Source organism: Oculina patagonica, chromosome 10 (genome assembly GCF_052425735.1).
Source record: "Oculina patagonica isolate OP01 chromosome 10, crgOcupat, whole genome shotgun sequence".
Classification (NCBI taxonomy): domain Eukaryota; kingdom Metazoa; phylum Cnidaria; class Anthozoa; order Scleractinia; family Oculinidae; genus Oculina; species Oculina patagonica.
Window position 1 is genome coordinate 8,772,878 of NC_135767.1, and position 16,206 is coordinate 8,789,083.

The 16,206-nt window shown below is 41.1% G+C and overlaps 1 protein-coding gene and 1 long non-coding RNA gene across 2 annotated transcripts in view; one reads left to right on the top strand and one right to left on the bottom strand.

Annotated features, from left to right (window-relative positions):
• LOC144667209 (fibroblast growth factor receptor 2-like) overlaps window positions 1-16,206 on the bottom strand; it is an 82,259-nt gene that overhangs the window by 29,984 nt on the left and 36,069 nt on the right. Inside the window, exons 11-12 of the mRNA XM_078528614.1 lie at window positions 14,795-15,010; window positions 13,813-13,932 (exon numbers count right to left, since the gene is read on the bottom strand). Of these exons, the coding sequence (XP_078384740.1) occupies window positions 13,813-13,932; window positions 14,795-15,010 (336 nt within the window). The remainder of the gene's footprint in view (window positions 1-13,812; window positions 13,933-14,794; window positions 15,011-16,206) is intronic.
• On the top strand, window positions 5,016-8,951 carry LOC144667168 (uncharacterized). Its single transcript, XR_013573289.1, has 3 exons — window positions 5,016-5,646; window positions 5,952-6,077; window positions 7,329-8,951. It is a non-coding gene; the product is annotated as an uncharacterized LOC144667168 (long non-coding RNA).

Consider the following 16,206-nt stretch of genomic DNA (forward strand, 5'->3'; position numbering starts at 1 on the left):
CCGACACAACCGCAAGTAGCTGGCATATTGCGATAGCTTTTGAGCGAGCAACAACAGCAAGAGCGCAGTTAGCAACTGTATTTTTTTATTAATCAATGGCTGCCCCGTTTGACTTTCAAAGCTGGTGCGAGACTAATGGCCTGAAGAAGGAGACTTCTGAACTCCTGACAAAGCAAGACCTGGACACAAAAGAGGCCCTCGCTCTTGTGACCGAGTCGGATGTAACGAGCTTGAAAAAGACCCATGGTCAGAGAAAACTGCTCGTCAAGGCAATCATTGAGCTACGTAAAGGCTCCAACGCTACTCTATTAGATCCAGACCCAGTCACCACAAAGTCACTGGCAAAGGACGGTGGCCTCGACGAGATTTTAAAGAAAATCGAAGGAATTGGCGCCATAGACGCTGGGTGCTACGGAGACCCCTCTCCCACGCCTAGACAACGATCCGCAAGTGTTTCTAGGAACAAGTGCAAAAGCAGCGCAAGGAGCCAAAGGAGGTGAGAAACCACTGTTAATAACAGACTTTGTTAGTGTAAATAATCTAGCAAGCAACGAAGAAGAACAAGAGATTAGTAGCTCTGGTGGGGCAAGCATCGTGATAAGAGCACAAAAAGGAAAACCGAAGTTAGAAAACATTACGCTGTCAATGTGGATAGCCGCAAACGCGCGAATTATGCATGAGCTGCTGACCACAGGAAAACTGTTAGGCACACCCAGCATCGCTGACTATTTGTCATACACAGTCAAGTTTGCGGAACTTTTGGAAAGCCATACTTTCCTCTCCGCTCTTCTTTATGATAACGAATATCGCAAGTTGCAGCACAAATATGGTTTCAGGTGGGAAAGTGACTCCCAGCATTTACACACTCGCTTTCCCGTCAAACGCCACCCTCCCAGTTCCGCACAGGCGCCTCCGCAAAAATCTTTGGCGCGAAATCGTCAGCAACATGTGCCCACACCTATTTGCAGGCAATTTAATTCGCCGACCGGATGTCAATGGCCTAATTGTCGCTTTCAGCACGTGTGTATCATTTCCAATTGTAACCAGCCTCACCCACAACACGAACACCCCACTCCGCACACTGGCATATGACTTTCTTCCACTCTGCACTGCTCACCGCTAAACTTAGAGGCCTGGCGAACTTACTTACATGACGACAGCGATATGGAATTCATTCTTGACGGCATCGCAAATGGCTTTCACCTCATCTCCCCTGATTCGATTGTAACACCGGCGGAAGTACCGAATTACCGATCTGCGACTTCGACGGACGTGCGTGACAAGGTAGAAAGACAAATTCGCGACGAAATTCAGATGGGAAACTATGTAATAACTAGCACAAAACCTTCAATTGTCAGTGCTCTTGGGGCCATCCCTAAACCAAACAGCGAAAATATTCGACTTATACACGACTGCAGCCGCCCAGCACACAGCAACGTTAACTCGTACGCAACTACGCAACATTTCTCTTACGTGACACTTGACAAAGCAGTCTCGCTTATCAAGCCTAACGCATATCTTGCCAAAATTGACCTCAAAAGTGCGTATCGACACGTCCCCATTCACCCATCTAATTACAGCGCTACCGGACTAGCTTGGCAATTTAGCGGAGAGCATCACACCACCTACATGTATGACTGCAAATTACCTTTTGGCGCCTCAAAATCACCTGAAATATTCCACAGAATCACGCAAGCGATTACCCGATTCATGACAAAGCGAGGTTTCCGAACCGTATTAGCGTATCTTGATGACTTTCTTATCATAGGCGACAGCGAAAGCGAGTGCGAAATAGTTTACAATGAGTTAATCAGACTCTTAGGCGAACTTGGATTTCAGATCAACTGGGACAAAGCTGTCTCTCCCACTCAGCGACTGACCTTTCTTGGAGTTGAATCGGCAGCTCTCGCTGCCCGATAGTAAACTGAGCGAATTGCGAGAACTACTAAGCGTTTCTATGGCGAAGCGATCAGTTACAAAGAGAGAATTGCAAACTCTCGTCGGCAAATTGAATTTTGCAGCACGAGTGGTATTTGGCGGGCGAACGTTTCTCCGGCGTATGATTGACACTGTTAATAGCTTGCGACGCCCACATCACCACATCCGCCCCACGGCGGCGCTAAAAGCTGACCTAGCATGGTGGGCTGAATTTTTGAGTGTTTTTAACGGAACATGTTTCTTTGTGGAATCTGAATCGATTGATTCGGATGAATTCTCTATAGACGCGTGCCCGCTTGGTTCAGGAGGATTTCTTCATGGCGATTGGTTCTACTTAAATTGGGCAGCCGACTGTCCCGAGCTCGCTGGTGCGCATATCAATCTTCAAGAAACATACACTGTCCTGGTCGCGCTTAGGCGCTGGACACAAGAACTCAGCGGCAAATGGTTAACTGTACGCACCGATAACACTACAACTGTTAGCGTTATAAACAAAGGAACCTCACGCAACAAGCAAACAATGTGTTGGCTTCGCGAAATATTTTGGCTTTCAGCGGTGAACAATTTTCGTATAGCCGCCCGTTATATCAGCACGAGTTAAAACACAGTAGCAGATGCCTTATCGCGCCTCCACGACTCCCCTCACTGTCATCGCTTTTTGTCTAGTTCTAATCAAAGCAGCAGCGTTGCTGCGCGTGCTCCTCGCGAGCCCCACATATCCAGTAATGCATTTGCCTCTTTGCCTCCGCAGGTACAGTACATGCTCAGGAACAAAGTCTCGACGCTGAACTAAAGCTCTACAGGGGGCAAGCATTTGCACCGTCCACAGGAGCAACATATCGTTCTCAGTTGCGCGCATACCTCCGTTTCTGCCTGTACTTGCTACCGACCAGTGCCTTGCAGGGCACATCACCTCTTGCGCTATGTGGTATTCCTAGCAAGAACATTGTCAAGTTCAAGCATTCCGTGTTACCTCAATATAGTACGAATACTACATCTGCAGCACGGATTTCCAAACCCCTTAGAAGAGCCATTATTCAAGTATCAGAAAACTTTACTCATGCGTGGCATAATGCGCACAAACAGTAGGACAGTTTCACAAAAGCTACCTATCACACCGGCCATCCTTAACAGAATTTTCGAGCAATTTGACCTTACTGTCTCGCTAGATGCCACATTCTGGGCTGCGTGTTTAGTGGCGTTTTTTTCCTTTTTTCGTACCGTCTGCTGCAGCATTCGACCCACAAAAACATCTACGCCGACGTGACATACATCTCTCTAAATGTGGCATCCTGCTTTATGTTCGCTGGTCCAAAACTATTCAATATCGTAACCGCACACTTATCGTCCCAGTTCCAAAAGTTGAGCATTCTAACCTCTGCCCACTGTCTGCAGTTGTGCACGCATTCAACCTAGCTGGAGTACTTCGATCCACCGAACACGATTTGGGCCCCGCGTTTACTTATCGAAACATACACATAACATACTCGGTGTTCACTAATAAGCTTAGGCTTTCACTTAACAAATGCGGTATTGACAGTTCTAAATTCTCTGGACACTCCTTTCGTAGGGGAGGAGCAACGTTTGCCCAAAGTTGCGGCGTACCTGGGAATTACATTAAACTCCAAGGTGACTGGCGCTCAAACGCGTATGAACGTTATTTGGACTGTTCTCTTCAATATAAATTAGCTGCTGTAAACATGATGAGCAAGGCTATCACTCATTCATGATGCCAACAACTCCTTGGGGGATTTGGGGGAATTCGCGCGTTGGTCATTGCAATAAAGACCCGGAAACCCCCAATGAGTTGTTGTGTATTTAGTGTATGATAGATTTGTTTATCATGATTAAATACAATGGGCGGAAATGCTAGCCAAGCCCAAAAGATATATGTACCGACACAACCGCAAGTAGCTGGCATATTGCGATAGCTTTTGAGCGAGCAACAACAGCAAGAGCGCAGTTAGCAACTGTATTTTTTTTTAGAATTCGCGCGTTGGTCATTGCAATTGCTGGTTTTCACTTTCACGCAATCAAAAAATAAATTCGAAACCATTCAACTACAGAAGCTATGAATTTCAAATATTATAGATGATAAATAGATAAACAATTTCTCTAAGTTTCAGGTCTGTGCGGTGTACCGTTCGCGAGTTATTTGCTGAACCTTTCCACCCAAATTTATAAAGCTTAGTATGGAGATGCCATAACTGTGTCCTTCCGAGGGACACAAATATGGCCGCCGTGATGTCAGAGAAACCATCTAGAACTCAATTCTGTTTACAACAGCGGCAATCTTTGGCTCATGAGCTAGTACAGTTTCACATAAACACCACTTATTATATCTGAAATGTTCAATCTGCTGAAAATGGAAAGGAAAGGCCTTTTTTCAAACAAAACAGCTTTGTCGCGGCACTCAGCTTGATGTCACATATGACGGAAAACTCAAATATTCAAAATGCTCTGTTTAAAAAACGAATGACACTATTGATCTGGAAATTTGCAAAAAGATATATTTTTAGTTTATTTTACGTCTAATGACAACGAAAATTAGTAGGCCTAGTGAATTTTGATTTCAGAATTTTATGACGTAACATGAAAACCAAGAATAAAGACCCGGAAACCCCCAATGAGTTGTTGTGTATTTAAATAATAATAATAATAATAATAATAATAATAATAATAATAATAATAATAATAATAATAATAATAAATGATAATGATGTTGATGATAATACTGATGATAATGAATTATTAAAATAGAGCGGATTTTTTCCCCAATCCGAAAAATTGTATTTATGACAAATAAAACTGGAAGGGGGGTTGAGATGGGGAAGAGGTAGTATGAATGTAGCACTGAATGCCGTTTGCACTAATTGTTTAAGCGCATCCTTACTGCGCACGCAATCCTTGTCGCAAGGCCACGCCACCTTATCCATCGAGCACGCGTGCGCTAGAGAAGAAATTGAGCTTTGACCGTGACATATCGTAGAAGCGGTGGCCAAGATGTACGGTCATGGACCACGAACCCAGGTCAGTGCACTTTTTGACGGTTAATTTTCCCACTTTATAGCGGAGCTCCTTAGCGGCCCGTAAGGGCCGCAGAGCGGAGCACCATACCCATAAAAAAAAACACATGAAAAAAAAAAAACACATGAAAAAAAATAGGAAACCATGCATCCGAGTTTTCATGGTCATCATGGCTAGCGGCATGACTCGCGGGCGCGTACGGCGGCGTACGTACGGTGTTGCGCACATCCGGGATCTTGAAAGGTCTTGACAACTCGCGCAGTACTGGCGCGAAATAATTTTGCAGTGTGAGGTCTATTGGCAAAGAAATTTTCAAAATTACTACGTATTTTTAAATCCTATTCAGCTAGTCTGAAAGTTAGAACTTGAGACAAACATATTTATTTTGGCTCCTTGTTATGCCGATGACTACAAACGAGAGCAGGGTAAACTTAACTTCGAGGAAACAGGGTTTAAGCGATTTGCGACGGGAAAGAGATCGCGAGAGATCCAGAAAACCCGGACAGAAAGCAGGCGAAAAAGTATAGCAAAGCGCCTGTCGAACCTGGTAGCAAAGTAGCGAAGAAAAGCGACTAAAATAGCAAGAGAGGTGCCGAGAAAACAGGCAAAGAAATAGCGGAGAACAAGGGAACGGAGATAAAACGAGCAGACGAGTGTACCTACTGCGGCCAACTGGTGAAGGTGAGTACAAAACTGCAGTGTTTCCGTCATTTATACGCAAAGCTGTAAGCTTATATTTACGGCACATTTTACTTGCTTTCGCCACTAAGCATTTGCTTGTGACATGAACAATGTTGAAAAATACTATTCGTTAAAATTCAGTTTTACCAGGTTTTACTGATCAAATAGGAGGATTTGATTATGTAAACAAATAATTGTTGGGCCTTCGAGTAACGAATTCACAAAGAATATTACTTCAACACATCTCGAAGAAAATAAAGCTTACGATTTTTAAATGCTTGTGATATGATTATTTTGTTTTACAGTGCTGGAAGAGCAGCTGAGATGAGAATGAAAGTGATGTCAGTTTGCACGAAGCACCTGGAATTTCGTTAACTCCGAGTGAAATAGATCGATTCAGTGTATGCAGTTTATTGATATTCATGATGGAGGTAAAATTACTGTTCATTTAGTCAGAGTAAATAAACTTCAGCTTTATTACTTAGCTCTTTCGTTCCCAAATATATTAAATAATCCACTTGTCATGTAGTTCTGTTCACTATTGAGCGTTCATGTGGATTACATAACAATGTCAACAATTTTGAGATTTTGAGGTCTGTTTTGCTGGTTTCATTCAGAATGTCAACAGTAAATGTTATATTTGTCATAAAAAAATCACAATCTTGTTGTGTAATTTGGAAAATGCACACAACAAAGGTTAATGACTACTGGAAAACTGGAATCTTTGTGAGTAAATTCATGCCATTTTAGACACTGTATGCAGCTGTGCATGCAAACTTATTATTAATTAAATGTGTATCTTTAAAAATCTTAGTATTACTGTTAAGAGAAAAGCTTTTAAGATGTGGCAATGTTTTTCCTATGCATGTACATGTATATATAGGGGTAGAGGGGAGGGGGAGTATTTAAAGGCCAAACCTTTTAATTAAGAGGGGGTGTAAGGGTTTGCAGTGATGCTTTGAGTTTATTAAAATATTTACAGTAGAACCCTGCTAACTCGAACTCTGAAGGGAAACGAAAATGAGTTCGAGTTAGCGGGGTTTTTCGAGTTAGCGGGGTTGATTGAATATTTTATTTGCCAAGTTAATAATTGATAGTTTACTGATTTTTAAGCACTTCAGTATACAGTACTGTGCAAATTGAACTTATCTTGCCAGAAACTCTAAAGCGACCACACATTCTTTTGTTAATAGTGGAAAATGACTGTCAAATACATGATCTGTTCATTGCTATAATCAATGGGCAACCGTTGCGAGTTGCAAGTTCCGGAATTCGAGTTATCAGGGTAAAAAGTTTGACCCAAATTTTGTTAAAGGGAAACAAAATTTAGTTCGAGTTAGCGGGGTTTTCGAGTTATCCGAGTTCGAGTTAACCGAGTAAAAATGACTGAAAAGTGGGGTCAAATCCAAGGGAAATGGAAGTGAGTTCGAGTTAGCAAGGTTGTTCGAGTTATCCGAGTTTGAGTTACCAGGGTTTTTTTCTGTAGTTGACTTCGCAGTTATCAGTAAAAAAAAATAGTCTGTGCTGATACATCTCTGTTAAATATATAAGGTATCCTTTCGCATCCAGTAGTTTTGCTTCACTTTATACAAGCTTGCGTTAAGTGTTTTGTTTTATAAATTATTGATATTCATGCCAATTAATCAATTTTAATTTAATCTGTGGCATTTGACTTTTTTCAGGGTTAACATGAGTTTCAGAGACACAAAAACAGAATGTGGACAAGGACATCAAAAGAAAACAGGAAGGATTAAGATTATCCAGCTTGATGTTTGGGTGTCTTCATGATGCCATTTTCAAGAGACTAGTAAATTACATGTAAATTGAAATCAAGAAAAGCTGCAAATGAGCAAAGTTTATATTTTAAATGTTAACGTATTTACAGTGTACTTCAGAAAACAACTTCTTGATTGACCTGTCTCTTTCACATCTTTTTAGATGTAACAAGGGCATTATGAAGTGATCTTTTTAAGAATATGCAGCCAAAACAGTAACAGCAGAAATGAATGGGAGTTTAAAATTTCTATTTTCAATGTTTTGGCTGGTAAGAAACCACATGTGACCAAGCTAAAATCTCTTTGGCCGGTTAACATGACCTGTAAGTGTCCAAATATTTTGAGCCCTCGACTACACAGGACTTACATGTAGTTGTCTAACTACTGTATATCATAAGATCTTTGGTTGACCTTGGGGGAGGTAGTGGAGTTAAAAAGCAATGTAATAATTTGAATTTGGATTGGTAATGCTGAAACTGGTGGTACTGTAATTCTAAAGTATAGACGTTAAAATCGTGATTGCAAGCAATATGCAATACCAATTTCATTCTTATGTGTTGTATGCTGTGTACAATTTATAAGAACAGCTATAATGTTAAAATTAGTGAAATATTCTAAAGCCAGATAAAATTTGCAGTATCCATTAGGTACCATGAAGCAACCAAATTGTGACTCATTTGCTTACTTTGTGAACTCCATGACGAATGGGTAACATGACTCCACAAAAATGTGTACAATAAAGCATACAAATTTTTAAAAGAGCAGTTAAAGTATTGATGCTATATTTTTTTCTTGCATAGTTTTATACACAAGCAAACATGATTCTATTTTTTCTGCGTAATCAAAGAACAAAACTGAGTTTGAGACTCACAAACAATATTCTATCTTCCCAGAATTTTTGTTTTTTTATTTCTGTAAGTGAAGTGAAACCCCTTAAGAGGAAGGGGACTCAAAAAGACATGTAAAAGTAAAAAAGGTGCTATCATCCTTTTTTTTTGGGGCGGGGGGGGGGGGGGTGGGATGGGGTTACAGAATGTCCCTTCTTTGCTTCCAGTTAGTTTCACTCCGGTTTGCTTGTAGTTAGGTTCACCCCTGTTTGCTCGCAGTTAGCTTTATTCATCCGGTGTGCTTGGGATTAGCTTTTACTCTAGTTTGCTTGTGGTTAGCTTTCACTCCGGTTTGCTTGGCATTAGCTTATGGCAATATGCTGTAAACCCTTTGCTACATGTATGACCTCTGCCATTTCCATTCAAAATTAAAATATAGGCAAATAGTGAAAATAAAAACGAATGAATGAAAAAAAGAAAATTAACCATATTCTTAATGTAGATGTATATTATTTCCTTTATACTCTAAATGTTAAGTGATTTGCTAATTTACCACGTGATATGCCTATCTACCCCAACATGCAGCCCTACTACCCCCTCCTTATCTACACGAAGGTTACATAATTACCCGTTTTGCAGCATAATTTCCCATCCAGACTTCTGGATCATAATGCTGTCGGTGGAATTAAAACGTTTTGATTGATTTTGTTTGTTCTCGGCTTATTTGGTGTTGCTGTATACGGTACTCCCATATAAGGGCTATACGGGTATGTGCTGCTCAACAGGGTGTGCCTTTTGCCTCTCTGACTCTGAAACAGGGTATACAAATCACCCTTTTGACTGTGGAACACTATCAAGTTTAGCTATGAAACTCCGCTCCTCTCATTGGTTTTTCTCCAAGCCACAGACAAAGTCAAGTGAGCGCTTTGTGATGTATGCTAGTGTTTTTATATCTATCTTCATATATTTTTCATTGTGGATATTGTCTGGAACAGGGTCGCAAATTGAGCCGTTTTTCTCTGGAACAGGTCCAGAGTCTCAGCGACTCAGTGGCACACCCCTTTAGTAAATTTTAGGGAGTACCTCTTTCCCCCCCCCCCCCCCCGGGACACGGTAAAAAAAAAGTAAGTAACAATATTAATATTTATAAAAAAAAAATAAAACGAATATTATATTCTTAGCCTTAAAATTGTACAATGGCTTGAATTCAGGTTTCAATAAAGTGCAAAATAATTAACTGGGGTGCTCCGCTTTTAGGCTTGCCTAAATCTATATATTACATTTGAATGACGTGACACGATACTCGGTACCACTTGGATTGAGCGCTGTTTAATTTCGTTATTTTAGTAGCTCAAAAAGTCGTATCGCATCTATTTTAAGGAGGAACGTTGCTCTTTCTATGGGTTGTACATTTCTTTTTTAAACAACAATGCACTAAGTTGACTTTTCCGCTCCCAATTAGGCCATTTTTTTTTCACAATGAATTGTTCATTTTATGATTCAAATTGTTTGGCAGTAATTATGTCATCTTTTTATGTATATTTTGAAAATTTCGATGATGTACTATCGACCATCGATTCACCAAAGTTTAAGTGTTGGAAAGTACTGGAAAGGTTACTAGCCAATTTAAGATAACAAAATAAGGCTGATACCTTTGTGTTATGTTGATAGTGACGTCAATGTTTTGGCTTTTTGTTTGTAGCAGAGCTCCCGCGGGCACCGAAGGCGCAAGCGAACGGAGCCCCATACCTATCAAAATTTGGTAAACTCACCTAGCCAAAGACTTTGGTTCTGACGTCAGCGTTCGCCCTGCTTCCGCCCGTCTGTCTGTCCGTACAGACTTGGGGGGAAGGGCAATTTGCGCGGTGTTCACTGTGTAAGTTGAATGAAACGGGAGGAAGAGCCAGCGAGACAGTTATTTTCCTCGTGCAAGCCAACTGAAGCAGTTTATGTCGGGTTACCTGTTTACAACTCCGCGGCTGTCATCATCAAGATTACAAAATGACATTAGCGATTTCCTTTGTCGCGAGTTGATTACTTTTTCCATGAGTTGATTTTTTTTGGCCGTGAGTTTCTCTTCCGGAAGTTGATATTGTTTTATTGCGAGTTTACTTTAAATTGCCCTGAATTTTTTCCGACTTAAGGACGTTCGTTTGTTTATGCGCATCCTTACTGCGCACGTAATTCATGTCGCAACATCACGCCACGTCATGCATTGATAGCGCGCTGAGGAAACTTTCTAAACACATATAGGGTTGGTAGCCGTTGCGTTAAAGGCCCATTTCCATCCGAGAACCTTTTGCGCAGCGGATCATTTTTCATATATAAAAAATAGCATTTCCTTCGATACTGTTGTAAAAGCGTTATTATTTTCTTTCCATCGCCGTATTCGGCTCTTGCAATGTTAAAACGTGGATCTTATGTAACAAAGAACTATTATAGAAACTCTATCAGCGAGTACAACTTTATTCCAATGTACTATGCGGTGAATATTCGGTATTTCAAAATGTTATGCTGTCGAAGAAGCGGTCAAAAGAAAGCCCTGCCCGGCTCAGCGATGCTTTTACAACTTCAAGACAGGGTAATCCATTAGAAGGCAAGGAAGACAAACATAGGTTTCGCTAACGTTGCAGATAGTGTGTTTGCCGTAGTGCTGCTGCACTGCTCGTACAATGGAAACCGGAATGAAAGCTAATGAAACCTATGAGAACATTTCGAGGTCAGAAAATCTCACCATGATTTCATTTGAGGTCTTGTATTTTGAACGAGTAAACCAGCACTGGCGACTAAATTCTTGTTAGCGGCTTTACATGGGCAGTAACCTTGGCCGTTCTTTCACGCACAAGTATGTAACCAATGAATAAATGAAAGTGAAGGATGGTAAATAGAGCAGATCTTTACGCGAACAAAGAATCGTAAAATAACACTCTTTGATGTTTGCCCGTGGATTTTCCGATTTGTCTCCTCTTCACCTTCCAAACTTTCGTCTTTTTCGTTCTTCAGATAAACTAGTGACACGTAGGCCTTCTCACGCTCTCGCTGGCGATTCAGCAATGTTAAGAGATTTGATTGTTTTCGTGTTGAAACGAGGTCTTTACCAGACGAAACCAAAATACGTGCCGCTAACACAGCTTTCTAACGCTAGCCTGCGTTGCAGACGAACTATTCCGGGGTTTAGTTCGTCTGCAACGCAGGCTACTTGCCGCTCAATAAGTTCCCCCGCCGCCGAGCTAGTATTGTGTTTGAAAAAGCCAGATAAAAATAGTTGGCCAATTAGAGTACGCCTTTAACAATAGCGCGATTCCAAAACAAAAATAAACGACTGCAAAGGATCTCGGATAGAAATAGGCCTTTAACTTCGCTTGCAGTTTACTCTCTTAAACGGCCGGTGACCCCTAAATGTTTTTGATAGACGACTTCCTCTTCCAATTCTCAGCAGATTGTAAAAAAATGAGCAAAAATTCAATGTGGAAAGTTGAAAAATGTTTTTAATTTTTCTGTCCACGTGGCATCGAATCCTTATGAATCCTGCCACGTCGCGGCTGTTAGGCGGGTGCAAATGTGCTCACTTAATGAAAAGATTTACCCTAAGGAACGTCACTCGTTGAATCAATTTAAATAATAGATCCATATAAACAATATTTGGCAGATAAAATTGTATTACAGGGAGTTATTTTCAATATATTTGGAGTAAAAGAAACTACAGCCACATTCAGTAACGATGCTCGATTATATAGATTTAATAGGGGTCTTTTGCATCTTATCTCCGGAACTCATAATCTCACAGTGCTGAAAGTTTTAGAAAAAAGTCAATGTGGGGGGATTTTCGCGTGAACGTCCTTAAAGCTGTAAATTTCCTCACGAAAACAAAAAGAAATTCCAGAAGTGCTAAGTTTATTTGCTAAAGCTTGACAAGAATAAATTTTATTTAACCTAAACTTCAAGATTACGCGAAATTGAAACTCAGAGACTCAAAGGATAGTGCGGACTGCAATGGAGCCGATCAATTAAAGGAATGATGCTTTATGTGTCATGTTTATTTGCTTTACTTCACTATTAGTTAGACGTTGAACTGAAACACTTCAGCGTTCCTTCCTGGGTGATCCTTACGCTTTTACAACCGTAACACGATAATTTTGTTCATTTGTAACAAGATACTTTTGTTTTCCTTTCATATGCTGTAACATGATACTTTTGTTTGTTTGTTTTCAACGTTGACATCGATGGCAACTATTTTACTTTAATTTAATTAGGTTGCGATTTTAACTGCTCGAAAGCCGTTTATCAAAAAGTAAAGAACAAATCAAACAAAAAACATCTGCTTCGAAAGGTTGGTTTAAAGCGCCGAACAGCTAGGAAATTTGTTTCCTGGTAATTAGGAGTTTAGCGCCGAAAATCCTAGCCTGCGTAGCTGGCGGTTTTGTTGGGGTTAAAGTGCACACAAGCAAGCGGCAAAGCCGTGACAATGAGCGGCGAAGCCGCGAGTGAGCTGGCCACTCGCGGCTTCGCCGCTTGCTTGTGTGGGCTTTTAACCCCAACAAAACCGCCAGCTACGCAGGCTACGAAAATCCCGGTGCAACTACGAAAGCGCTGTGAAAATTTCAAAATCTAATTTAATTAATTTGCGGTTTTATCTTGGCGTCACGGAATCCGCAGGAATCCTACCGCAAATACACGCGATATACGCAATGTTCCTGACAGTATAACGTAGACAAATCTGCGCACGCGTTTGGCGCAAAGTACTTTCCTCTAGAAAGAATAGTACCACAAGGAGAGCAAAGGGTTTCTGAAACAAATATATTCCTTTGAAATCTTCATATGAAAGTAAGGTAGTTCCACGTTTTACCTGGGCGTAAGGTCATGTCCTCCCCACCCCCTACCCCCTTCACACCTTGACAGGTGTTCCCTTCTCCCTACACAGGATTAATTAATTAATTGATATTAATTAATTACTTGGTATTAGAAGTTTACACCATAGCAGGTTACTGTGTTAGCGGACGACATCCCCAACAAACCATCACAATAGTGCTTCCTGCACTAAAAATCAAGGTTACGCGCGCGTTATAAATAACAGACTGTTTTGAAGTAATTTAAAACAAATTTCCTCGCCTTTATCTAGTTCCCAACTACACTGAATAACTCGTTGAGGTTAATTAGGGTACAAAAGTTGTTCAAACTGTGCACACGTATACCACGTTTTTCAGAAAAACTTTAATTTTTAAAGAACAAATCGCAGGCCTAAACGATAGTGACGGTAATATGTCAAAATATGGACGTCTCTTTCGTAAGCAAACTCCACGAGGATCGCGATGCTATTCAACTTTGTCGTAAATTCTGCCTCAAAATAATATGCTGTGCCGTGAGCATACTTTGTCGAGCTCAAGTATTCAGTTAAACCTTGAGTTATGTAAGTTTATCTTGCATCTATGGGCCACCGACCGTACTTTTATTAGTTTGGCCTCTTATTCACCAGAATTGAAACATTTGTATTGTCGAGTATTAATAAATGGGGAGCTCCTCTTTTAGCCTTGCCTTAATATATATATTCCCTATAAGCCGTTTACCTCCTCTGGTAACGCAACCAATAAACTTAACAATATTGGGCAGATCAGGACTCTCTCCAAGGAGTTTTCCCAATTCGATCTCTCTCATCAAAGCTGCCCTTCCATCCGCTCCAGCAGTGGCTATAATATAAACGAGTAAAGCGTGAAAAATCAATATTATTATATACCCATGCGATCAGCCGCGCTTACCGTATTTCTGGCATTCTTATTGGTTCACAAATTCCTGGCAGAACCAGTTTTTTTTACCAAATTTGTGCGCACGGGGTGTTAAAAGTTTGTTTCGAACTATTGAGAAATTCGTACACCGTCATGGCTTGAAAGAGAAAGCATAAAAGTCTTTTCTACTTGTCCAAACACCAACCAAAAAGTCACAATCACTTATTCGAGTTTGGTCTACTGACTAAAGGTAAAGGTAAAAGTTTGTGTCCGAGCCAAGTGGCCCATACAGCCGGAGCTTATCCCGGTTTCCGTCGCATTAAGCGACTAGGAGTATTGCTACTCCCCCTGGATGGGAAAGGTAAAAGTTTGTGTCCGAGCCAAGTGGCCCATACAGCCGGGTTACCCCCCAGCAGTACATTCGGGGTTACCCCCCAGCAGTACATTCGCCAGCAGTACATACAGGGTTGTCTACTCCCCCTGGATGGGAAAGGTAAAAGTTTGTGTCCGAGCCAAGTGGCCCATACAGCCGGGTTACCCCCCAGCAGTACATTCGCCGGTACCCATTTATACACCTGGGTGGAGAGAGGCACTGTGGGAGTTAAGTGTCTTGCTCAAGAACACAACGCAGCGCCCCGGCCAGGCCTCGAACCTGGGCCGTTCGACTCGGAGTCGAGCGCGCTAACCATTAGGCCACCGCGCCTCTTATTGACTAAAGCTTGTCATGAATTGAAAAGGGCTTGTCAATTCCGGCCAGGAGAGGCCTCATTTCCTTTGTGGTTGTTAAACACTATAATCAAATGTTTGGTAGATTCAATAAACTTACGTGTGAAACACTTAGCAGCAACCGATCGATTTCCAGAAATTCCACGTGATCGGTGCAACAGTGCTCTCCATACGGCTCCAAAAGCACCATGGCCAATAGGCTCTCGAAGGGCTATGCGGTCACGTGCAATCTCCCAGCGATCGACGTTTTCATTCAGTAACTCCATCTCCATTTCTTCTTCTTCATTAGGACTAATGAGTTGACAAAGGTGAACACCTTAAATCATAATTATATATCATACCACCAAACCCCCTGCTTGCTGTCGCGTACCCTGCAAACTCCTATCTCTCCCTCGCGTTTCGCGCTCGTCGCCGGTCGCTCGCGCTTGTAGTCTGTGTACAGCCTTCTCCCAAGGCTAGCGCTTGGTGATCGTCGTTTTTACAGAAAAAGTGCGAGAAGCCTGAGAAGCAGGCATTTTGCTGACATCATCCTATAGAAAACTATAGTGTGAGCTGAGGCATGACTTGGTCCAGGCGGATTGACACGTCGGCTGGTCCCAGTAAGAGTGGTGCCGGCTGGCCCCACGTCAATTCATTCAGTGCGCCTCGAGCCAAATACATTTTTTCGTCCGACTTCCTGCTCGGCCAATAAGCTTACAATATTAAGCGAGCAGTAGAAAAGTCATCTAAAATAGGAGAAACCATTAGTAAATTTCGCTTAATGTGATAACAGAGACATCACTTGTCATAAAATACGAAGTTCTGTACACTGACTCGTTCAAAGCCTTTTCCGGACTCTTTTCTCCGTGGTTGATTCAAACACATTTGGATAAACTACATGAATGGTTTTTACAATACTAGCCAAAGCACATTTTTCAAAAATTGTGATAAAAAGATAAACAGTGATCTTACCCGTGTACAGCTGTACTCCAGAGAAATAATTATGAAAATGAAACAAACAAACCAACTGCGTTAAAATTCTGTTCATTTTTATCCAACCTTAGTCCTTACGAATTTCTATTTACGTCTTTTAAATAAGTGATAAATAAGCTGTCCCTTCATTTGGCGTTTATATTTGTAAAGTTTATCACACGATTGTGGTGTAAACACTTTCAAAAGAAACCTATTGGAATCTTGGGATGGTCATTTTTTGATTATTGGCAAACACGGGTCTGTTTATTTACTGCTTTAAATTTACTGCTTATTTAATTTACTGCTTTAAATTTAGTCCTAGGGGCCAATAGACCCTTCTATAGTTTTCGACGCAATCTTGAGTGATAGTAGACACGGCAAAAAAATACTGTAAATATATGGGGAAATGACTGACTTTGAACCTTTGTAACTCAAGAGCAAGAGAGACTCTGAGATTTTGACAACATTGTTTCGTTTAATAGGTATATCTTCAAATCTCTAACCTAGACATTGTTAACTTTAAATATATAGAACATATTCGAACTATAACGGCTGTAGGCG